The sequence below is a fragment of the Notechis scutatus genome, chromosome Z (genome assembly GCF_049901735.1).
Source record: "Notechis scutatus isolate UNSWTSFEM ecotype Mainland chromosome Z, rNotScu1.2, whole genome shotgun sequence".
Taxonomy (NCBI): domain Eukaryota; kingdom Metazoa; phylum Chordata; class Lepidosauria; order Squamata; family Elapidae; genus Notechis; species Notechis scutatus.
In genome coordinates this window covers 30,679,907-30,706,589 of record NC_142025.1, presented here as the reverse complement: position 1 = coordinate 30,706,589, position 26,683 = coordinate 30,679,907, and the positions used below count along the sequence as shown (strand labels likewise).

The 26,683-nt window shown below is 34.6% G+C and overlaps 1 protein-coding gene across 8 annotated transcripts in view; it reads right to left on the bottom strand.

Annotated features, from left to right (window-relative positions):
• Positions 1-26,683, bottom strand: part of ANKRD28 (ankyrin repeat domain 28) — a 103,410-nt gene that overhangs the window by 49,594 nt on the left and 27,133 nt on the right. For 4 of the 8 annotated variants that reach the window (XM_026673575.2, XM_087944901.1, XM_087944900.1 and 1 more), the window contains 3 exons: positions 9,250-9,333; positions 3,921-3,999; positions 1,055-1,125 (listed from right to left, as the gene is read on the bottom strand). In XM_026673575.2, the coding sequence (XP_026529360.1) occupies positions 1,055-1,125; positions 3,921-3,999; positions 9,250-9,333 (234 nt within the window). Of the gene's footprint in view, positions 1-1,054; positions 1,126-3,920; positions 4,000-9,249; positions 9,334-10,310; positions 10,530-26,683 lie in introns of those variants that run through there. The other 4 variants (XR_015745552.1, XM_026673573.2, XM_087944897.1 and 1 more) reach the window with 4 other exon arrangements.

Below are 26,683 nucleotides of genomic sequence, written 5' to 3'. Positions count from 1 at the left end.
GAAGTCTAACCTAATTTAAGGGATGTTAAGTAGAAAAGGCCAATGAAAAAATTAAAAATAGTATGTGACTGATTTCTAATCCTGTGAGTTACCTTTGACAAATTTTATCTTTTAGAATAATGCTAGCAAAAGCCCTAGTTTTGATGGACCTTTAAGAAGATAAGAAGAAAAATCCATATAAATGTACTTCTAAAATTATTGTGATATTTAGTTATATGGATAAATGTTTTCACATAGGCAGTGTCAGATTTGCTTCTTATCACATCCTACATTTTGGCAAGCTCCTACAGAACTACACATGCTCATTCCCACAATATGTTGCATTTTTACAGTAGCTACTAGTTATTTTCACAGCAAATGCTTTAATTGTTATTACATTTTTGGGGAGCAGTCCTATTTGCCTTTTGATTGTAGCAAATGTTAGGTAAGTTAGGACTTGTATCAATGCTTGGCTATTTTAAATCTTATCATGGGGTAGTGCTGATAAATATCATCTCTCTCCCCAACTCTTTGAGCTTCCATTCATGAATCATAGCAAAATGTCCTTTTATTAAATAAATAATCAAATGAAGAACAGGGGGCCTTTTAAAATTCACAATATCTATTGAATTATATCCACTGAATATTATATTTGTTATATCTATAATCAGTAGTAGTCCCATAGGAGAGTGATATTCCAAATATAATACAGATATATTGGAGAGGACCTATTTATTTCCATTCTTTGTTAAATCCAATTAATATTTATTTTAAAAAAGCTACTTTGACATATTAACGCAGCACTGGTGTGGACTATCTACATTACATCTTCCTTATTGAATCCTCTTATTCCAATTATCTTTTAAAATCAATCATGCCTGTGATGATATAATACCTAATAGAAACTTTTATGAGCATTATAACAGGAAGATGTCATATATCAACTCCATATAGCTTGCAAATGTGAAAATGTATGAGTAATATCATCCTTCTCCAAGTGCTGTAAATTGAAGATTACAATACAAAAATATTTTGAAATAAAATATATTTAAGTGATTAATTTTTTTTTGCATACCTCACTACGTGTTGCAACAGCTCGGTGTAAAGGAGATAACCACTTGCTGTCTTTGGCATTAACTCTAGCTCCTGCAAATAGATGCAAAGAAATTTATAGTATTAACTTTTAGGAAACTACAACTGAAGGTCCAAAACAAAGATATGAATTAATATGGATTAGAATTCAAAATTGTAATCCTATATATCTTATCTAGAAATAAGCTCTACTGAAAACAGTGTAGTTTCCAAACAACATTCATAGGATTTACCCTGCAAGAAGTGGAAGATGCAGAGCTTCCAATTAACTACATTCTTAGAATAAAAGAAAGAAGAGCTTTTAGTAGAAAAACAGTACGTTGTTCAAATTAATTTCTACCCATATTAAAATATTTTGTTAATGAGAATAGTAGCACAAGGATTATTAATTCTCAGGTTTCTATTTAAAAATCACATTAATAATAATCTTAAGAACTATTAGCTTCAGTTTATTAACTGTATACAGTTTGCATACAGAATAGATCTACAGAGGACGCTATAGCCATCACTCTTCATACTGCTCTGACTCCTCTAGAATAGCGGGGGAGCTTCGTGAGGATGCTTTTCAGTAGATTTTAGTTCTGCATTTAACACAATTCTTCCACATAGACTAGTGTCTAAACTTCTGGACCTTAGCCTTTCTTATTCAACCTACCTTTGGATTATGCATTTCCTGTCTCGCTGCTCTCAGAGGGTCAGATTAGGTAATCATATCTCATCAGCCCTTATTCTTAACACTGGTACACTACAGGGTTGCAGGGTTGGGTCCCTTACTATATACTCTTTATGTGCATGACCGTATTCCCACTCACACTACTATTACTAAATTTGCAGATGATACAACAGTGGTGAGACTCATCTCCGGGGGGAGAGGGATGAGTTTGCCTATCGAGATGAGGTGGACCGGTTGCTTTCGTGGTGTGGAGACAATAACTTGATCCTCAATACCAATAAGACCAAGGAGCTTATAGTGGACTATAGAAGGAATAGATCAGATATCCCGCCCTTGCTTATCAATGGAGACCGAGTGGAGCAAGTGGCCAGTTTTAAGTTTCTGAGTGTTACCATAAAACAGGACCTGACCTGGGGTGCTCACATTGCAGCACTGGTCAAAAGGACCCAGCAGAGATTATACTACCTGAGACTTCTCAGAAAACAACTGAATGAAAAACTGCTGGTGACATTCTACCACTGACCATAGAGTGTATCTTAACTTACTGCACCTTATATGGTTTGCCAATTGCACAGTGGCAGATAGGAAAGCACTCCAGAGGGTTAACATCATTTCAGAAGATCATTGGTTGCCCTCTCCCCTCTTTGGAAGAGCTTAATAGCTCCCACTGCCTTAAGAAAGTTCAAAATATTCTCAAAGATCCATCTCATCCTGGGCACCTTTTTGAATTCTACTGTATAGTGCAATGTTGTTGCAGTGTTGCAGGTTTTTGGTTCAATGTGTGGAGTGTAAAGGATGTGTGTTTGTGTTTATTTTCATGGTCATGATGTGCACTGAAGATGATGTTTGATTTCGTTGTATGAGGTGCAATGTCAATAAAGTAAACTAAAAACTAAAACTAAACTGAGCCATATCCCTAGGGATAAAATTCTCAAGGCAAGCTTTGAAAGAGTTAAAAAGGCTAATTGGATTAAAATAAATAAAAATAAAATGAATGCATGCATTACTATTAGAAAAACATTAAAATATGAGATAGATGTACAAAATGGCATGTTTTAAAAAAAGAATCAGTGTATCTTTAGAAAAAATAAGCAAAAATGTAATTCTCTTATACTGATCTTTTGGAAGTTATGAAACACAATTTGACTCACTAAGTTATACCAACAGACCCTGACTTACAACCACAATTGTGCCCAGAATTTTGGCCATAGGGTTTGGCTAGTGTTGGGGCAGGGGAGACCCTTGGGCTGCTGGTTTTAAGTGGCTGAGGCTTTCTGGCTATGGTGGGGCAGGGAGAATGCAAGGTCTCCCATGAATAGTGAGAGAAGAGCCTATGAAGTGTTGGGCCTACCTGGTTAAGGCCATCCAGGTGTGTTGGGGCAGGATGAAACCCTGAACACTGTTGTGTCTAGCCAGCAAGGATTTCCAGCCTATGGCACACTTCCGTATACTTAACCAACTGAAGCTTCCAGGCCCAAAGGGTTGACAAGGAGTTGTGCTCCCATGATTATAAAGGTGCACTGCCAAGCACCCGAATTTTGATTAGATGGCTATAGGGACATGCAATGGTTGGAACCTCAGACCGGGTTTCGATACTTCCAGTTTTAGCATACTTATAATCATTGAAAATAAGTGAACATTAATATATTTTCCAGTTTAGAAAATTTGGGATATTCTAGCAATATCCCAAATTCCTCCAATCAAAAACAGCTTAGAATCCTTACATTTTCATATAAAAATATTAGAAAATATTGAAATTTTAATGTGACAATTTATCACAAAATTCTTCCTAATACTTATTTGTAACCATTGTTTTAATAAGCTTATGCATAACATCTGACATTTTTTCCTCTATAAAATTGATACTAACTCTCTTGATACGTTTTCAAAATGTTATAGTTTTTGTTGTTTGCTTTAAAAGGAATATTTTAATTAAAACTTGGTTTATCAGTGATTTTTTTTAAATCACAGAAACCACATAATTTGCCAGAAATGTAGTATTACACTGGCATTCACATCTCTTTAGAAATGGATGTCCACAAAATTGATATTTGGTTAGTATTAAAATATACATATAAAAATTAGAGTATCAGTATTTCTTACTACATTTGCAAGGGTTTGTAAAAAAGATTTTCTACGTGAAGAATTTTCTCAATATAAACAAAAAGCTTCATACCAGATAAAATAAGCAACTCAATAATTTCTGCATCTCCAAAATATGCAGCAGCATGTAAAGGGGTCCGCTTTTCATTATCCTTTATTAAGAGAAGAAAAATATTAAACTTTAGTAATCTCACTCATACAATTTAAAATTCTGGCATAAAATATTTATATATTTGCTTTTAGATTTTTTTTATTTAAGCATAAATGAAGATATAAAATAAAACAATAAAACCCATATAAACAAAAATTATGCAGGAAAAATATATTTTAAAATTCATATGAATCTGTATATAAATACATTTCTAATCTTCAACACATAAAATTTCCTTTTATTTAAATGGCATATTTTAATCAGATTTTAAAAGGTTTTGTTAAACATTTTGTAAGCATTTTTTTTTATAAAAAAAGAGCACTGCTTAAATAAATAATTCTAATTTATTAAACTTTACTTGCTATTGTGTAGATGAATCATAACTTTAAAAACCTAAATAAGTGTTCTCACTCTAAAAATAAAATAACAAATAAAGCACTGACTGGATAAACAAGATTATTAGTACAATTTAAAAGGTGGTAATGACAGTAATAATTATATTAGTAATCATCTAAATGTCTGCAATGATTAATTGAACTGAAGCTTATTCTGATTCTAATAAAGTATTTATTTTATTTATATTTAAAAGATTTGTATGGCTGCCCATCTTAAACAATTCTGGGTGGCTCATAACAGTAAAGCATAACCATAAACAGTAAATAAAATAATCAAACAAAAACAAGGCATGATCCAACATCTTCTAGTGTCAAAGATGACAAAAAGGCACACTACCTTGCCAGGATTAGTCAAAGTCAATGCCTCCTCATCCAGAACCTTGAACCAGGCACTTTGATAGCACTGGAACAGCATCATGTACCCAAGCAAGTATAAAGACATAAAGCTGGATATCATCAACAGATTGATGACATCGTACTGTCTGCCATCAGATAATCTTACCCAATGGTTTCATGTATGTATGGGGGGAAGGAGAGGAGAGGAGAGATCCGAGCCTTTGGGTACTACATGCTACATGAGCCTCAGGTTTTACCTCTCCTTACCCACCAATATCAACTGGAACCTGTCACAAAGAAAGAAGAATCACCATAAATGGTGTCTCCCACTCACAATTCCAGTGACAGTCCAAAAGGATACCAGAATCAATGGTACTGAAAGTTCTCAAGAGACCAAGTAGAGCCAGGACAGTTGCACCATCTCTGAACACTCCAAAGATTATGAGCAGATGCCATCAATGCTGCTTCAGTGCTATTTTATTTTTATATATTTATTTGTACCCCTTCATTATTTTTTACAAATAACTCAAGGTAGCAAGCATATCCAACATACCTTCCTCATATTTTTCCCACAACACATGAGGTAGGTTGGGCTGACAGGCCTAAAGTCAGCCAGCTGTCAACCAACTAAGGAGGGACTTGAACTCATGCTATACCCCAGTCTGTATATGTAACATGGCTGGGTACACTGACAGCTTTTGAAAACAAATACACCACTGCCTTCTTCAAGTCAGGCAGTGCCACCTTCTTCCACAAAGAGGCATTAACCACTGCTTGGTCCCATCCACATGCCACCTCCTGGGAGGCTTTAACCAACCAGGAGGACAAAAGTATAGCATACATTTGACAGAGCTCACACCCACAAAAACCCTGCCCATTTCCTCAGGGTCAACTACTTTAAACATCTCCCAGATAATAGGGCTCAGTCTTGTTTCAGTTACTTCCAAAGGATGTGCCTAGCCAGAATTCAACTCTGACAAGTCAAGAGATGGTATCAGCATATGCAATAAGGAAGGAGAAATAAAAATTCTCCTGAGAGCTGTGAAGAGCATCCAGGCATGGGAAGTGCTTCTGTAGTATGCTTCTACCCACTATTGCCACAAGGTTCATATAGACTCCTACCTATGCATATTTGATTTAGGGGGGTGCAAAGAGGCAAGGGGGGCAGCAGTAGGGCGCTAGGGGAGTAGCAGATAAGTGCTGGAGGTTGGCAGCTCGCAGGCCTCAATTCAGATTCCCCCCACCCCACTTGCCTGGCTTGCTGGTGGCTGAGAGGAAGGTGAGCCAGGACTGACCCATTGCCACTTGGGTCCCGCCTGGATTCTCCGCAGCTGCTGGGCCTTGCCTGCAAGGGGTGGGGGAGGTGACTGACCAGGGAGCATGATGCTATGTCTCCCACCTGCTCGCCCCTTGCCTGCCGCCCCTTCCCTCTGCCGCCCGCCAGCCTGAGCGCTTTGGCTGAATGTGGGACACCGCTGTGAGAATGATGCAAGTAAAGCCTTGCGAGAGCGGATCTTCCACCCATGGAGCTTGCATAGCGGCATCCCGCACTCGGCTAAAACTCTCAGAGAGGTGGCTGGCAGAGTGGCTCGTGCTTTCTGGTTGCCTCCTGCACTCCCCCTCAGCAGCCGTGACCCATGAGCCCCAGCAGCTGACGAGATGCAGGCTGGCGGGGAGCTGAGTAGCGACGGGTCTGACCTGACTGGCTCACCTTTCTCTCTGCTACCAGCCGCGGGAGGAAGATGAGTTTGTAGGCAGTCAGGAAAGTCCAAACCGCTGCGGTTTGGGCTTTCCCGACTGCCTTCCTCCCATGGCTGGTGGCAGAAGGAACGGTGAGCCAGTCAGGGTGGGCTGGTTCACCTTTCCTGCAGCTCACTTCTCCCGCAGCTCCTGCACTGGGCGAGGCTGCAGTCTTGCTTGAAGTTCCCAGCCCTTTCCCCAAAAGAGGAGGGGTGGAAGTCCCGTCCACGGCTCCTTTATTGGACCTGGAAGTCTTGCCTGATGGCTTTTCCAGGCAACGCAGGACTGGGCATGAACGGATAATCATGCCCAGTCCCTGGGACTCTGGGAGACTCATCAAGAGTGATGCTACCAGGTGACTAACTTGTTGGGAGTGAGTGTGTGTGTGTGTGTGTGTGTGTGTGTGTGTGTGTGTGTTGCCCGTGTTTCAGGTGGGTTTCCTAGCTTAGGAAGAGAAAGTGAAGGAGGAAGGGATGAGAGAGAGAGGAAGAGAGAAAGAAGGGAAAGAGAGAGAGGAAGAGACAAGAAAGTAAGGAAAGAAAAGGGAAAGAAAAAGGGAGAAAGGAAGAAAAGGGATAGACAAAGAAAGGGGGGATGGAAGGAAGGGACAGAAAGAAAGAGAAAGAAAGGGAGGGAGGGAGGAGAACGTGAATGGGATATATGGAGGGATGGAGGGAAAGAGAGAAAGAGAAGGAAAGATGGAGAAAAGGAAGAGACAAGAAAGAAAGAGAAAAGTAAAAGAAAAGTAAAGACAAATGAAGGGAAGGAAGAAAAGGGAAAGACAAAGAAAAGAGGGGGATGGAAGGAAGGAACAAAAAGAAAGAGAAAGAAAGAAAGAAAGAAAGAAAGGAAGAAAGAAAGAAAGAAAGAAAGAAAGAAAGAAAGAAAGAAAGAAAGAAAGAAAGAAAGAAAGAAAGAAAGAAAGAAAGAAAAGAAAGAAAGAAAGAAAGAAAGAGGGAGGGAGGGAGGGAGGGAGGGAGGGGAAAGTGAATGATATATCTAATCCAACCACCTGCTCCAGCAGGGTTAGAAGGGAGGTGTGTGTGTGTGTGTGTGTGTGTGTGTGTGTGTGTGTGCACATGGCTGTCAAAACTTCAAAAACAAGTCAAGTAGCTCTGGGGAAGTCAGTCATAAATTAGAATGCTTGCTAAGCAACACCACTTGTATTTGGTTTGCCAGCCACATGGCCATTCCCATCCAGTCAAGTGACCACCAAGCCACACCTACAAATTAGGCCATGCCCACAGAACTAGTTGTTAAGAAATTTGAATTCCACCCCTGGGTGGGGGGTACTGAGGATGAGTTTGTAGCACCAAGGAGGCGGTGGGCTGAAAAAGTTTGGGAACTACTGCTCTAGATGCTTCTTTCGTTGCTTCATACCAACAAAATCCTTTATTCAGGAAATTCCATTTGCCACATGATTTTTTTTCTAGCAAATGAACAGATTAGGAACAGATTCTCATGCAAAAATTTATCTATTGGTCATTAAGAATTTATACATAATCATAATTAATTACATAATCAAATATCAAAGAGAAATAGTTAAACTGCCACTGCAGTTTCTTATTAGTACATAAAATATATTTCTCATAGTGAGCCAGACTAATGGATAGAAACTTAATCATGCTTTTTTACTAGTACATAAATTCAGAGTTTACTTTTAATCAGGAATGTAAAGTTAAGATATTATTTAACATTTTCAAACAAATAGAGAAAATATAACTGCATATATGTAAGAATAATATTGCTATTCATACTAACTATAACCCATCCTTCAAGAACCTGTTTTTATATAGCCAATGACATAAATAGTGGAAAAAATCCAAAACAGTTTAATGAGTATGTGCTCTAACACAGTCTTAATGATTATGTGCTCTAATGTGTGTAAAGGGACAGAGAAGGGAAGAAGGAATGGAATATGCAGGAAGAGGGTTAGATTATATTATGTGAACAATGACTCCAAGAACCAATACGTTCCCAAGTGCTATAAAAATCTTTTAGGTTTCTCCAAATTTTTTTAGAAATGACAAAAGGAAACTGTTAAATCAGTAATCTTAATAAAATGACTGTTATAAAAATATTCATTTATTTTGGGGTATTTGGGTCCCATGTAAATTTTGCCATTAATGGAATAATATTTATGATAGAACACTGAAAAAAGTATGGAACACTTTAACATTTTATTTGATTTTTTCCCCCAATAAAACCAATACAAATGAAAACTTACTCATATTAGTATTAATGTGATTAGGATGCTTTGGTATTCATGGTATACCAAATGGTATTAGGAAACTTTCTTGCATTCATGAAAAAAAGTGAACTCCAGTTCTACTGAACTGTCAAATAATATATTCAGAATTTTTTTGATAGGGGAGTTTCAAGAAGGAGAATAAACACAAATAAATTATATGATGAAATACAGGATCAAAATGATATTTGACATAACTCTTTCTTGAAACTTGTCAATGATAATTGAATCTTTAAAAATACATTTTAAAAGTATGAGACCTTTTTAGGATTAGTATTTCTGTCAGAGAAATACTATTAATACTAGTATTAATATTAGTATTAATATTAGTATTAATACTAATACTATTAACACTTAAAATACATTTTAAAAGTATGAGAGACCTTTTTAAGATTAGTACACCCACAAATATCTAAAATCTGTCAGAGAAAGTGTTAATAGCATTAGCTTTACTTGCATGAATTGAATTTACTAAGATTAAAAATATTCTTAAAAGGAGAAAGTACTATAAAGAGAAAACTAATCTGCTTACCTGAAAATTGACATCTTCTTTTTTAAAAATTAGTGCGCGAACTTCATCAGGATCTCCATTAAATATAGCTTGGACAAGTGGTGGCTGAAATATAAACAATAACAATATATTTTAATTTTAAGGTAGGTGTTCAAATGTAATTATATATTAAACCATGATAACTAAAAACATTTAGAAAGTTATCTTAGAAAGTTATAAAAGCCATCATTAAAAAATGTCCTGCTTAAACAACTGTACTATTTTCAAAATAAAACAAAAATGTATTGTATTATGGAATATATTACATATTTCCACAGAAAGAAAGGTGTATATATATCCTTACCACATTACTTTTTAAAAAATGCAATAATACATTCACTTACCAACAGAAAATACAGGAAAGTTTATGTAGTTATTGAGATAAGCAAGGAAGTCCAGAATATCTAAATTATCTGATGACATTCATTACATATTTTGAAAAATATCTACTGCACATGTTCTATTATCATTACAAAACTTGCCAATAGAAAATACAGGAAAGTTTATGTAGTTTATTATGATAAGCAAAGAAGTGTAAAATATCTAAATTATCTCATGACAATCATTACATATCTCTAAAAATATCTATTGTACATGTTTTATCATCATCACAAAATTTAGAGAAACACTATACATACGCCATAGTATTATGAAATTATAAATCTTAATAGTACATTAGCTTCTATTACAAGATTAAGTAGTTTAAAACCACATGATCTATGTATACATGTTTAAGAACACAGCGTAACATATGACTTCTTAAAAAAGACTATCAGTCAATTAGAATCCATTAAACTAGCAGATGATGCTAACCATTAAGTATTTCCACTTTTTATTTCTAAAGAAAATGGCCACAATAATCCTCCTTAGAATGTTAGAAAATACAGATTTCCATAAAACAGGAATTAGGCAGTATGTATTGAAATTGATTTCTATATTTTGACAGATGAATATTGATTATATTTTATGTCCAAAAATATTAATATCAAGTCAAGTGATTTGAACAAAATTATAATAAGGCACATACAAGAGAAGTCCCTTACCATGCCATATTCTGAAGATGAAGGATGTAGAGATAAGTTTTCTTGAGGCAGTTTGGAAATAAATGTGGGAGAATCATCTTCCACCTCCTCCAAAACAACAATACACACTCGACTCATTTGATCATTAAAAAAACCCAGCAACTTAAATTTGCAATTGCCTTGTTGTAGTGAAAAAGAGACAGAACATAAAGTTCTTTTCTTCTCACCTAAGTTACAAAAACTACTCCTGTATTTTCGATTTTTTAACTCATGCAACTAATATGTTTACTAGTTGCCAATTCAGTTAACAAGGTATTTTCTAATTAAGTTTTATAAATAAAAAAATCTGTCCCTACTGAATTTTTATTCAGTATTGATCTTCGTTCAAACAATATTAAAATATAAACTACAATAGTACATATATATCTTATATCAAATACATTGCTTTTGTTTTAATTTCTATCGAACAATTCTTTTAAAACAGTATGCTCGTTGTTATAGACAACATAACACCATTCAGTGCAGAAAGAGACAATTGCTCTGGCAGAGATAACCACAGCTCTCCCCAGTCCGGCAAGGACAGTCTCCAGTTAATAGCAGTCAGATTTCTATCAGAAAAGGCACACATGACTAATCAAGTGCTTCCATTCATAATTCATTTTAATTAATAAAATTTTAATCTTTATACCTAAAAGTCACAAATAAAAATTATTGTTATGTAGTTATTCAAAGCCAGATCTTCAATATTAATATTTCTTCATTTAACAATTCCTGAAATGTACAGCTAGGTTACGGTGCCTTTGCACGTAACAATTCAGACAATAAAGGACAATGAAATGCAAATAATAATGATAATACTCTTCGTTCAACCAAGATTCTCTAACATACAGTAACAAAGAATGCTTCACTCTATCAGGCAGAAAGCAATGCAGTACATTTGTTGTCAACCATCAGCCCATTGCTTCTAGCTGCTCCAAGAATAAAAACAGCAAGAACAAGCATTTTAGGAAAATACTAAAACATAAGCACTGGAATTACTGCTTTAGATTTTTCTTGCAGAAGTAGTTCATCACTCCAATGCTTTTCTTCATCACTGTGTGAATAGAGTTCTTCTTATAGCTTCATTCAGACCAAAGTAAGAATTGAGGGGAGGGGGGAAGGAGGGGGCAGTAAGCAGGGGAAAAAAAATCAGGTCCTACATATAATCTTTCACTCAACTTCTTTATTCAAAGATCTATGCCGATGCCACTTTGGAGGTTGCTTCAAGTTAAATGGTCAATCCAAAAGCTGCTATTAATTTATGATTTTTGATGCAGTAGATGTTATCGCAGATATAGTGCCCGAAAAAGATAATTACAAAAGACACTAACAGGACATAAAGTTGCACCCACAGCAGTATTCCAATCAAGCTATCATCTAAACAGCAGGCTGCAGAACCGCAGTATGAAATGCCTAGTAATGCTCACATGTTCCACTTACCAAAGAAATGAGTTACTGCTCTGGATGCAACTTCCTGTGCAGAGAGAAGAAAGAGCTTTTGTGCAGTTCTCACACTGTATCCATGCCAGTTGTGTATGACTAATTCAGTTCTAACATAAAAATTATGTTGGTACTTTTAACATTTTCCACTAAAAACCACAGAAAGGCTAATATACTGGCACAGCTTAGTAACAATATAGGGAAACAAACAATTCCAAACCTCTAACTACTTTCATCTGTTACTCTATTTTTAGAGCAGTCTCTGTTAACCCACTGTGAGCATGAAATGTTTCTGACAGATACAGTTATAAAGATCAACATTAAAAAGCTTCTAAAGAAGCAATTCATTACCACCAACCCCTACTTACTAGACAAAACACTGCATATAAGCTGCAACTTTAGTATTCTTACCAATGCTAGCAAAAACTGTATTCATATAAAGAAAAACAATCAATTACACTGAATTTTACATTTTTAGTTCCAATGTGCTCAATGGTAGCGTTGATCTGTGAGGATATCATCCAGAGCAGAGTATACTGTAAGACCAAAGCACTAGAAACTGATTAAAACATTCATGAGATTGGGTTGCAAATTGGGCTGTACATAAATCAAAATAACTGAAAGACAATAGCAAAAAAAAGTCCATATGCAATTGGAATTTCTTGAGCTATACAGGAATCTCATTCTCAGAGATGAGATTCAAACTCAACTTCCTGCATATCCATAAAACTCTGTGAGTGATTTCAGACTGGTCACTATGTCTACGTCTTAAGAGTTTTTGTGAGAATAAAATAGGATATGAACATTTAAGCATGCTGTTTTAAACTCAATTGCACTAAGAAAATTAATAAACAAAAAGAAAGAATTATGAAAAATGGCTAGATGGAATCCTCAATACAATCACCTTCAATTGCTCAATAATACCAATTGAGTAATTAAAGCTTACATGTCCCTCCTCAAATACCAAATACCAGCATGGTCTGATTTTCCTGCTTTTAATCCTTGTGTGCTGCCTGGAGTCACCTGTGTTAGATGAGTGGCCATATAAATAATATATATCTAATAATATATACCAAATAAATAAATATCACAGGTAAAGAGGACCATTTCTTTTTAAATTTGATGGCTTAGGAATTCTGGGTATTACATATACTTAGAAATCACTAAGTGCTCAGTTTAATTGCTTACAATTATGCTATATGTTCTACTAAATATGGATTTAATGTTTAAAGTACAAAAGTATTTCAGTAAATATATATTTCCATTTCTTATGTTTTTAGAAACTTAATATAAGAAATGGAAATACTAGTTATATTTACTGAAATACTTTTGTACTTTCAATATTAAATCAGACACAAACATCCATGTGCACACTGGGGTTTTAATTCTAAGATCTAGTTAAGGAATTGATAAACTATTTTGGTAACAGAAAGTCATACATACTTTAACTAAAAATAAGTTATAAAATAAAAATAAATTTCAGCATTCAATAAAACTTGAAACATAAAAGCATCTGCTAAAATTTGTATATCGATTCATTCTTATTGATTTAATGAATCAATATAAATATTATCTGCCTTCTAATATCATTCTTTAAAAGGTTTGTAAAAGAATTAGCTTATGAAGCATAATGTCTATAAATTTAGGATGGTATTCTGATTTCCCCATTAATCCCATTTTATATACTTATGCCACATGGAAGACAGCACAGTGTGTTTTATTTAAAATGGCTACATTCATTCATCCATTCATTCATATAATTCAATTAAATATAACAATCATAATCATAAATGGCATATAAAATGAAAGGATACTATTTTTATTTTATCTAAATCTGAGGGTTTTTCCCTTTTATCAGCATTCAAAGTTGTCTTGTTTCATATTTTATTCATATTTATTTATTTACTCATATACATTTTGACAAAGATCTCCCATAAATTCTTTGATATTTAACAATTCATATATATATTCATTATGCCATATACTTGGGCTTCATTATTTATAGCCTTATTATTTGTGATAGTTGCTAAATAAAGACCTAACATTCAATAATCTTTTCTTGTCCAATCTTTTTTCTTTTTCTTTTTAGAAAATTTTTTATTTTTAAAAACGTACACATACAAAACATAAAAACATAAAACCATCTTCCATTTTATATACATACAATGTGTCAGTTGGTTACATATCTTTTGCGGGAACCTTTTGTAGTCATTTACTCACAATTTGTATCAGTCTTCACATTGTCGAACTAACATATGCTTATATATTTATCAGTTGTTAATCATTCATGACTAAACTATTTATTCCATCATTTTATACGAGATGTTCCAAGTTTTATCTTAAAATTTGTGTTATACTTTCAACCAGTGGCTATATATATCTATATTATGTTTTATATCAGTCTATTAAATTTCTATCACAAATTTATCTAGTCTATTACATTACCATGCCTTTTTATCCAACCATTGGTAAAACAAATCCCGTATCATATAAAATTGCTTGTCTTCTTGTTCTCTAATTTCAAATGTCAGTTTACTCATTTCAGCACAGTCCATAATTTTTTTGATAACTTCCTCCTGCATAGGTATTTTGTCATTTTTCCAGTTCTTCACAAATACAATTCTAGCCGCTGTTAAAACATTTACAATCAAATATTTCAGTTCTTTATTGTATATGTCCGGTATGACTCCCAATTAAAAGATCTCTGGTTTAAAATCTATATGTTGTTTTATCATTTTTTCCAACCATGTGTGGATTTTAGTCCAATACTCCTTCGCGCCTGAACATGTCCACCACGTATGGTATTATGAACCAGGTATCTGATGACATTTCCAGCATTTATCCAATTTATTCTTAAACATTCTCGCAAGTCTCGTCGGGGGTAAGTGCTACCTGTAAAACATCTTATACAAATTTTCTTTATATGCAGTTGACATTGTCATTTTATAATTTTGAGACCACAATTTTTGCCATTTTTCTAGATCAATCCTGTATCCAAAATTTTCCCCCCAAGCAATCATCATTTCTTTGACTTGTTCCTCCTCCAATTTAAATTCTAATAGATGTCCATAAAGATTTTTAATTACCTTTTCATCAGTACCCATCAAAATTTTATCTAAATCAGTCAACTTGTCATAAATACCTTCTGCCTTAAGAGTCTTTATCAAACCTAGATTGTATTTGCAAATATAAAAACCAATTCATTTTTACAGCTTGTTCTTCCAACACTTGCATAGATTTAAGTTCACCCTTTTCATTCAATCTCTCCCCATATCTAACAGTTTGTTCCTTTTTATATATTATTGGATAAGAAAAAGCTTCAATAGTTGATATCCATGTTGGAATTTTTCAGTAATATTGTCTTTTTATCTTCTCCCAGTTCAAAAACAATGCCTCACGAATATAATGTCTTCTAAAATACCCCTATATTTTAGTTCCCTTATACCAGAGAAAGGCATGCCATCCCAGCAGCAAGTCATGGCCTTCTAAAGTCAATAATCTTCTGTTCCTTAGTGTTATCCATTCCTTTCCCAACATCAAATTTGTTGCCTGGTAATATAGCTCCCAATTGGGCAAGGCAAACCCTCCTCTTATTCTTGCATCTTGTAACAGTTTTAATTTCATTCTTGCTTTTTTACCCTGCCAAATATATTTCAACACAATTCTATTTATATCTGCAAAAAACTCTTTCCCTAATCGAATAGGAATTGTCTGGAATAAATATAAAACTCTAGGCAATATATTCATCTTAATTGTAGATATTCTCCCAATCAATGATAGTTGCAATTTTTCCCATTTCATCAAATCTGTCGCAATCTGCTGTTTGAGTTTAACATACCGTATTTGCCGGCGTATAAGACGACTTTTTTGCCCTGAAAAACATGCCTCCAAGTGGGGGGCGTCTTATACGCGGAGGACTCCGACTCCCACTTCGAGCTTGAGTTGCAGCCGGGAGGGAGGCTGGGGGGGGTGTGTGTGTGTGTGTGTGTGTGGCGGGTGTCACTCGCCACGCGCTGCACAACCTTTCCCCCTCTTCCTTCTTTAGCAGTGTGGGGAGGAGAGGATTCAAGATCCTCACGTGCGGCGACTTTTCTTTTTTTTTTTTCTTTTTGCACGCAAGTTTTGCATGCGGGCGGCTGTAGGTTAAGGATGGGGAGCCCCGGGTGGGTTATCAGGTTTTACGGTGCTTCCAACATGTGCGAACGGTGGGAGAGCGGAGAAGAGAGCGACGAGCGCCCGCTGTGTGAAATCCTGCCGTCAAAGCAACACTGGGGGAGGCAGGGTATAAATTTACCAGGTTAATGTAGCAATGGTGATTAATGCCCAGAACATTGTTTGCGGGTATTGGGGTGTGTGTGTGTGTGTGGTGGTGGTGAGGAGAGGTTGTCCTTTGAATGCGGAAAAGTAGGTGTGACCTTGTGTAGGAAAATAAAGAGATCCTTTTCAGCGTGTTTGGCTTCTTTGCCTCCCTCGTTCGTTTGGACGTGGAGATAATGGCCTTCGGGCGGGAGGGGAAGAAAACGGTAGCTGGATCATTTCAAATTTCACTTACTCTCCTGCCTCACTTCAATATGTCTGAGCAACTCCAGATACTGGAAGACTTTTTGAATGAAAGTGTTACCTCCATTTTTTTTTTTTAAAGAGGGCCACTTGGGGAAAAAAAAAGATTCTAAGGAATTCCTTGTTTCTTGATTAAAGAGAAGGCATTGAATATACTGTTCCTTGGCAGCCTTTTCAGTGTCCGGGTTTTGGTGTGTGTGTGTGTGTGTGTGTGTGTGTGTGTGTGAGAGAGAGAGAGAGAGAGAGAGAGAGAGAGAGAGAGAGAGAGAGAGAGAGAGATCAGCTGTATTGAGAAGAGAACGTTTCCTGTGTTCTCATTTTATTTACAACATATTTTACGCTTAATGGTAAGCAATGAAAAATATTTTTAAAACTCATTTCTAAATTCCATAGCTATTTGCATATTCTTGGTTCAAAATTGGATTAGCTCATTTCAAAATTGTCCAAAGCAGAAAAGTGCGTCAAAAAAAAAAAAAAAAAAGTGCAAAAGTGGAAGGTGTGTGGAAGAGGGGGTAGTCTTATACGGCGAGTATATAACAAACTCTATATTTTGAGTGGAAATGTTGGGGGTCGTCTTATACGCCCAGTCGTCTTATACGCCGGCAAATACGGTAGTTATCTTCCTTCAGCGTACTACATCTTGGGGTAATATAAATCCCTAAATATTTAACCTTGTTTGTGACCTGTATTTTTAAAATTTCTTCCAACTCTTTCTTTCGTCTTGCTAACATATTCTTTGTTAATATTTTTGTTTTATCTTTGTTTATTCTCAAACCTGCTACTTTTCCATATTTTTCTATTTTTTCTATTAATTTGAGTGCTGTTTCCAATGGGTCTTCTAATATAAATACCAAGTCATCTGCAAAAGCTTGCAATTTATACTCCTCCTTTTTAATTTTCATTCCTTTTATTTCTTTTTCTTCTCTGATATTCTTATTCAAGACTTCCAATGTTAACACAAACAGCAGAGGCGATAATGGACAGCCTTGCCTTGTCCCTTTTCTTATATCTATGGATTCTGTTAATTCTCCATTCACCATCACCTTTGCAGTTTGTTCATGGTATATTGTTTCAATGCATTGGATAAATTTCTTACCAAAGCCCATTTGTATCAATTGCAGTAAACCGCCAACTCACATTGTCAAAGGCTTTTTGAGCATCTAGAAATATCAAGGCCATTTGCTTCTCAGGGTGTGCTTCATAATATTCCAGAGTATCCAAAATGATTCTCACACTTGTTTGATTTGTTTGATTTGTTTCTTTGGCAGAAATCCATTTTGATCAGTATGAATCAAATTATTTAAGTATCTTTTTAGTCTTTCTGCCAAAATTGAAGCAAAAATTTTATAGTCTGAGTTCAATAAAGATATAGGTCTATAATTTTTAACTTGCTGTAGGTCTGTACCTTCCTTCGGTATAAGTGTAACGTATGCTTCTGACCATGTTTTTGGTATTCTTTTCTTTAACATAACTTCATTCATAACTTCTAAAAGATGAAAATTCAATATTTCCTGAAAAGTCTTGTAAAATTCCGCTGGCAAACCATCTGGACCTGGAGCTTTCCCAGCATTCTGTTTTTTAAAGGCTTCTATTAATTCCATCACTGTTAACTTCCTCCTAACATTGTTTCAATGTTTTGGGGTATCTGAGGTAGTTTCGCTTTCTGAAGATATTGTTTAACTTTTTCTTCTTGAATATTCTCTTGAAAGTAGTTTTCCGTAGTAGTCTTGTATAATTCTTTTCTTCTCATTTCCATAGCAAACCTGTCCTTCTTTATTTAACAATTGACTAATTCTTCTTGCTTCTCTTTCCTTTCTCAATTTATAGCTAGCCATCTGCCTGGTTTATTTGCATCTTCAAAGTATTTCTGTGTAGCATTTTTAATTTTTTGTGCTAATTCCTCTTTTTCCATTAGTCCCATTTTATGTTTAATTATATCCATTTTATTTTTAATGTCTTTTTTGTGGGAACATCTGTAAATCTTTTTCCAGTCTTTTATAGTCATCCTCTAATGTCTTAAATGCCTTTTTCTGTTTTCTGTTTCTTCTCCTAGTATAATCTATTATCAAGCCTCTTGTGTAGGCCTTCGTGTCCCAGAGATTCTGTAAAGATGTATCCTCTTTTCTATTTTCTTTGAAGAAGAAAGCAAGTTCTTTCTCTATTTTCTGTTTAAAGTCTTTTTCTTTCAGTATCATATTATTTAATATGATACTAGATCTCTTCTTGTGTCCTTTCCAAATAACTGACACTGGATTATGATCTGCGCAAGTGCTTGTTTCTATTTCAATCTGTCATACATTAGTCAATAATTATGCTGACAACCATATCATATCTATTCTAGACCAGGATGTGTGCCTGTTTGAATAAAAAGTATATTGCTTACTTTCTGCATTTCTCTCTCTCCATGCATCTTCTTCTTCTTCTTCTTAAATTCTTCTGTTATTCGAAGGAAGGATTTTGATAGTATCTTTCTAACTTTCTTTGTTGTTTTCTGTGTTTTATAGTCCAACCGATCGTTAATTATTCCATTAAAATCTCCCATCATACAAATATTAACATAGTCCAATTCAATTATTTTTGTATGTAATTTTCTATAAAATTCTTGTTTATCATTCGGGACATAAATTGCAATTAGAAGTGTTTTAACACTGTTATCCGTTATTTCCACCATCAAAATCCTTCCATCATCATCTGTGTAAATTAGTTCTGCCAAAATTGTTTCTTTAATATATAATACCACACCCCCCTTTTTAGACTGTGCTAGCAACATAAATAATTTCCCTAGTTTTCCTTGTTTTAGTATATATTCATGTTGTTTTTTAATATGTACCTCTTGCAAGCAGATTATATCAAATTTTAATTTTTCTAATTTGTGAAATACTTTCCTTCTTTTAATAGCCAAATTAAGTCCATTTATGTTAATCATAATCCATTTTCTTTCATCCATGTTAAACTTTATAAGAGGGTTTTATTGCTCTAGTAAATCTCAATTCTCATTCTCTGGGTTCACTGCCTAATGCACCTTTTTCTTTTTCAATTACTGCTATATACTCCTTCTTGGAACTCAATTAGTGACTCTTCCTTTCTTTCTTCTTCCTCCTTTTCTTTAAAGTATTCTAAGTAGAATAGCTCAGCTTTCCCAACTGTGTCAATTCTTTGTCTTTGTTCCTGCCAAGTGAACAAAAGGCCTTCTGGCATCAGCCATCTGTAGTTTACTCCTCTTTTAAGTAACTCTTTAGTCAAGAATAAACATTCTCTTTTCATCTCTCTTAGTCTTTCTGGTATCTGTTTCAGCACCACAATTTCTTTATCTTTATATTTTAGTGTTTTCTCTCTCGCCACCTGGAGTATCTGAGTCTTAATAATCTTCTTGTCCAATCTTTTCTTAAAAACCTCCAGTGTTGGAGACCCACAACATTTGGAGGCAAATCATTCTACTGATTAATTGTTCTAACTATCAGGAAATTTTATTTGGGTTTTCACAAAAACATAATACAAATAAAACATCTTTTTTTGAGAATAGCATGATCCCAAGTTATCACTTCTCCATACATACACAAACTCAATTTCATATTCATCTTTGTGTTCTATTCCATATCTTATTTCAATTTTAACATTTTCTCCATAATTTTTCCCCTCCCTTGGTTTTCTCAGCTTTATTTTTAATTATCTCATATCTAAATTCAATTATATATCTTTTTCTAAGTTTCAATGTCTTTCTAATCATTATATTTATACTTTTGTCTGTCCTGTTTCAATTTCATATTATCTTTTCTCATTAAACAAATTTTCCCCTGTAGTTACTAATTGGAGTATGATACCTTTATATCTTTTAATTTTATCCATTCAACTCTTATTTAAACTTCAATTTATGCCTTTAGAATTATAACATTCAATATAGTACATAACTTCCAATTGAATTCTGCTTGGTACATTCTTAAAATACACGCTATGTTCTTAATACATATATACATATATATACATATACACACACACACACATGTAAATAAAACACTCATTCCAATTCAATTCTATCATTACTATTAGTTACAATCTTAATGTCCTTAACATTTCTTTTCAATTGAATATCATGCTTCCTTGGGAACACTTATAAACTTTCCATAATTAATTATTTTTTTCCATGTTTCTCTTTACTTATATTTTTATAAATCATTAATACTAATTAAAATGTTCCCATCCTTTCCTAATTTCATTCTCATTCTCTTTATTTCATTTATTTATTAACAAACATTCCACTGCATTACCATAAGTATTTTATCCATCATTTTAATCATACATTGTTTCATATTTTCTAAAATTATTTCTATTTCTAATATAACAATACTATCTTATGTACCTTTCAAGAATCCTTCTTTCAATTAATTTTTCACCCATTATCTCTAAATAGGCTTATTCTTTCAATCCTTACACATTTTCCCTGTTTCTCTATATCTTGTTTCTGTCTTTTATAACTTCTTTTCCTTTCCTTCTTCCTACTCTTCTTCTCCCTTCCCTTTTTACCCCCTTGTCTCTCTACTTCTAATTCTCTCTTCTGTGATCCGTTCTTCTGTTGCTTCCTAATATTGTAATTATTTTTCAAACTATTCTTTTTTTTTTTTTGGTTGTTTTTTCAGATCTTAAACTTTTCACTCTCTTTCCCCCCTTTCCTTTTCCCCACAAAGAATTACTTGATCATTAAAGATGGCTTCTTCTTGTCCTGACCTTCTTGTTCTACAAGCGTTTCTTGTTGTTTCTCATAGTTCCAAATCTCCATTTCTAAAAATTGAAATATGAAGCCAAAAGAACCTCTTCCTTCTTGTGCATCTTCTTTCTGTTTTTTAAGTTCCATTTTCAGTTCTTCCAAAAGTAATGCCATTTTAAACACTTTTAAACAATCACCCGATTGATTTTAGTCATTTAAATCCAATAGCCAAAAATCCAAAAATCACCAAGTAATCCAAATAATCCGAAGATATTTCTTCTTGCTTCTTTTTTCCACTTTCTCTTCCTGAGGTTCTATTATTTTGTTACAAAGTTTCAGTTAGAATGTATCTTTTAGGAATCTTGTTAAAGTTTCACTGTAAGTTCCTTTTAGTTCCAGGCAGTCTCCTCCATTTTTCCAGATCCCGCCCTTTTGTTCTTTCCTTTTCTCTCCTTTCCTGCTTTTAAAAGTTTTGGAGTATCCAAAAAACTTTATTATCCCTTTGACATTTTATTTTCAGCTTAAATGCCTATTGATGGATTTTTTTCAATTTCTTACTTAAATCTCTTAGCTTTCAGTATAAGGAAGGGAAGGGAAAAAAAGCCAAATCCTTTCCCTTCCCTCTCTCCTTCGTTGCTTCAAAATCTTCTTTGGGAACAATGTTATTTTTTATAGTTCAAATTCCAGGGTACCTTACGTTGTTGTTTTTTTAGTTCAACCCAGTCAACCAAAACTTTCTCTTCTTATCTTCCTCCTGCACATTCTTTTCTTCTTTGAGGTGGCCATTTCTTACCACCGCTGCACCCACCTTTGGGAAAGGTAGTAGTGGCTACTGAGGAGAGATGCGGTTCTCCTCGACCCTGCTGGCAGTCTCCCCCCTCTTCACCACCTCTACAGGATAGCTTAGCCCCGAATCCAGCCAGCTTGGGGCGCTCCAGCGGCAAGCACAGATCAAAACTGCGCACGATCGCGGATTTTGGTCCATCACTGAAGAAGCTCAAACCGGAAGTCCCCATTCACTGCGTGTTGTCCTGCCTTCAGGTGCTTTGTTCTTCCATGCTGGAATTAGCAAGCACCATCTGCCCCAATCTCCCCTTGATTGCTGGATCGGAAGAAAGCTGGAGGCTTACAAGCTCCAGCTGATTCATGCTGCTATACCTGCCTGATCTCCACAGATAGATGAGTAAGGACCCAGTTTGGTGGGGGGTGGGTAAGAGCTGCAGAATCCCTGTAGTCCAGAGGTGGTATACAGCAGGTTCTGATCAGTTCTGGAGAACCAGTAGCAGAAATTTTGAGTAGTTCGAATACCACCTCTGTGGCCCTGTCCCCATTCTATTCTCTGCCTCCCGAGTCCCAGCTGATTGGCTGGGTCTTCTTTTGTTACCCTGCACAGGAAAGTGAAACTGGAAAGCAGATTAGGGGGGTGGGCAGAGAATGTGGATTTTACAGTATCCTTCCCCTGCCACGCCCACCAAGCCACTGCATTTTCTACTTTAATTTATTAACAAGAAACTCTTTTACAGTTTTAACCTCTAACCTCTGCAGGGCTCACCCATCTCATTGGGTCCCTGCAGCCACTAATCTACCCAATATTCAGGGGACAAAACATTTCCAGAATTTAATCTGTATTCATCAGTTCCTTCCAATGCTGTCTAGCTGAGGAAAAAATAAATCTCTAAAATGCCTCCAATGTAAATACATACATTTTGTAGATTACTCTAGCTTGGTAGTAGGGAAAGAAAACAAGGAAAGTTCTTTGTGGTTAAAATAGGTTGCCGGGGTTACAAAATGTTTATCTAGACAAGCTATGGCCACTTGAAAAAAAATTCCCCCCAAAAATCCATGGGCGTACCAGCACAGCTACTTAGAAGTTGTTACCAGTACCTTACAGTATATTTCAGGAATACCCTCTACTTTCCACTAAAACTATTTGGAAAAAGTGGAAAATAACATTATTCTGAAGGATGGGGAAAACATAGTCATTACAACAATTTAAAATGTTCAGCAATGAATGTTCAGCAATGACTCACATTAACAATGACTCAGAACAACATTTTAATTTCAGTCTTTTAAAAAAGTAATATCATGTATTAACAAATGAGCTAACATGAAAAACATTTACAGCTTAGAACACAACTATGCAACAAAATGGTATTAGCATACATACAACATGCAACTCACACAGTAATTGTGGATTTACTTAAAATAAAGGCAGTTTTCAGTAAAACTACAGTTAGGAATATAATAATCTTTTTACATATACCTATCTGAAAATAACTTCAGAATATGTAAACTTATAGTTTAAGTAATTTGATTGTGATTTGTGTTATGAAAACTGGAAAATTTCCTTTCTTTCTTCATTAACAAGGGAGGGAAGGCTATATTATTTGTACATTTTCTAACTCAGACCTTTGGCAACTGATTCATATTTATGATGCTTGCAGTGTCTGGGGTTATATGATTTTCTTTTGCAACTTTCTGACAAGCAGCCATGTTACTAACGTGACAACTCCAGTTACTCAGTTAACAATTGTGGCAAGAAAGGATGTAAAATAGGACAAAATTCACTGAATAACTGTCGTTAGCAACAGAAATTTTGGGCTCCATTCTGGCCATAAATAGAGACTACCTGTATGTAAACAGAGAACTACCTGTACTAGAATACTAATTTTGATCATGTGACCATGGAGATGCTGCATAGGGATGGTGATATACATGAAAAATAGTCATAAGTTTCTTTTTTCAGTGCCATCGTAACTTTGAATGGTCACTAAATGAATAGTTGTAAATCAAGGACTAGGTAGGATTAGGTAGTCCTTGACTTACAACTATTCATTTAGTGACCATTCAAAGTTACAATGGCACTGAAAAAAGTGACATGACCGTTTTTCATACTTATGACCATCCCCATGCAGCATCTCCATGGCCACGTGATCAAAATTCAGATACTTGGCAACTGGTTCATATTTATTAAGTATCCAAATGGCATATGATCACCTTTTGTGGCCTTTTGACAGAAAAAAATAATGGGGAAACAAAATTCACTTTACAACTGTGTTACTAATTTAACAGTTACAGTGATTCACTTAACAACTTACTTAACAGCAACACCAGAGGCGATTGCCAGGTTGCTGAATTGGTTATCCAGTTATGAGGCCACTGCCATACCATCCAATAAAAAATATAGTTTCCATAGACACCTTTAAAAATTCCAAGTTCTGAATTATCACTACACCTGAACAATGTGACTTAACCCGCAAGACACAAATTTAGCCATTATATATGAAATATAGGTATATACATTAAAAGAGAATAGTTCTTATCAGTAGTGCTTATTTTTATGCTCAACTTTACATGTATCAAAGCAGGGGTGTCAAACTTATGGCCCACGGGCCGAATACATCACGAGCTGGCCCGCCTCCGTCCAGTTTAGCGAAGGGGGAAAAAATCCCAATATGTCATATGATGCCGCTTTGACGACGCAAGTTTGACACCCCTGGATTAGAGTTTCCATAATGGAATCTAAAAGATGGTTAAAAAGCATCATGTCCTGAGAGCAGAAAAGAATGCAAAGAAAGCAATCTGAGTGTTTTTAATGTTTAAGTTTTGTCTTGTGAATCAGTAAAATACAGAAAAGAAATAAAATTGCTTGTCTTTATTCATTATATACAGTGTTACTGGTATAAGTAGGTACTGGCCTTGACTCTAGAAAACAATGATGCAGGACAGTTTACTTTTGCATTTCAGTTTTAAGAAGAAATTGAACTTGAAAGTAAAGTTCAAAACATTAGGATCCCTAGCTTATTTATGACAATTTCTAACTTAACTGACTTAGTATTTACATCTGTATGTCATCATATTTTTTTTTTAATATTTGTAACTGGAACAATTTAATATTTGCAGAACTAGAATTCTTAATTAGTTTACAAGATACCAGGTAGATTTTTTTTCTTGCATAAGTAGCTCTTACAACCACAATTAAGCCCAAAATTTCTGTTGCCAAACAGGACAATTTTAAAAACAGATAAATAAGAACATTATTTTAATCTTTTGAGGTAATATACACATGTATATATAAGTGAGTGCATGAATCTGGAGAATAGGAAGAGAAATGCTTATCTATGTATATGCATCATGCACACTATTTAAACATACATGCACACATATAAATGTTTTAGAACATTTAATACCTAAATCAAATTATTGCAACACCAAGATAGAAATCTTTTAAATTATAACTACATAAGTCCTAATGGTATATTTCTTTCAATTACTGTAAAGGGAAAGGCATATAAAATCATTTTAAAATGAGCTCTGAATTTGTAGTGATAAAGCTAATAAACAGGATAGTATAAAAAGTAGACGACTGCCCCCTGCAGTACAACTTCAGAATATCATCCAGTATGTTACTATATTCCAATAGTTATACTTATCTATTTGTTGAAATATATCTGAGTCATATAAACATGTTTCATATGTTTTACATATTATTAAACTAGAGGAAAGAAGAGTTGGACAGACTGAAATTGAGCTATAATTCTTGAGTTTCTATGTATTATCAACATAAAATTATCTTCCCCAGCCATTTCTAAAAACCTGATTTAAAGTGATAATTTCTCTAATTATGTTGAAAGACACAAGAAATTGTCATCAGACTTCTGAAATTCAAAGCTGTTCATTCATTAAATTTAGAAATCTACAAATAGCAAAAAACAGAAAATTAAAAAACGTACCCATGAATTTGACATCTTTCCCAATTAATATAGTCAACAATAAAAATTTATCCTGAAGAGAAAATTGAACTATTAAGTGACAAAAGCATATGACTTAAAATCCCTGATAAAAGAAAGAAACAATTAAATCTCAGTATCAATACCACCTCATTATTTAGATCAATCATAAAACATTTATTTAGCAAGAATACTGAAAACTACATCCTGGATGAAACATGTTTGAAATCTGAAACAATGTTTGGGTATTGCCTAAACATAAGGTCTGAATACAAATCAAACTCGCGCAGTGCCCTTGATTAATAAAAATTAATGAATCACATTTTCTAAAAGTTCTTATAATTTTGATGTGTTTAACTATTAAGAGTATTCATCCCTCTACAAGGATATAATTCATATAAATTCTTGTGTCCCTGTACCCTCTATATTAATCTTGACAAAAATCCCTTTGATCTATCTGTACTGAAGAATTTCCTCTGAAGGACTTCAGATGGATTTGGTTGAAATACAACACTTTTGTCTTCAAAAAATGTCACCAATTTCTACTAATTTCTGACTTTGCAAGGTCTGGTTATATCAATGATTCGGTTTATTAAGAAGGGAGTGCTCTTCATTGGAATTCTAGCCCACCTAGCATTTACTTCTTAGTACAGTTTCTCAACTTATTGATCCTACCCACTATCCCTTTGTAATATAAGGCTGACACATTTAATTTTGCTTTGGCAGTTTTATTACTCCAAGCTATTTCAGAATTTCCAGGCAGTGTGCATATCCTTCCAAGCAGGTGCTGCTGGCTAAATGATATATTTAACAAGGATCTTGCTTATTTTTCATTTATTTTAAACAAGATTGATAAGGTTGCCCAATTCAGACAATGTGACTCTGGACAGCAAACAGAAAAACAAACAAACAATAAATCAATC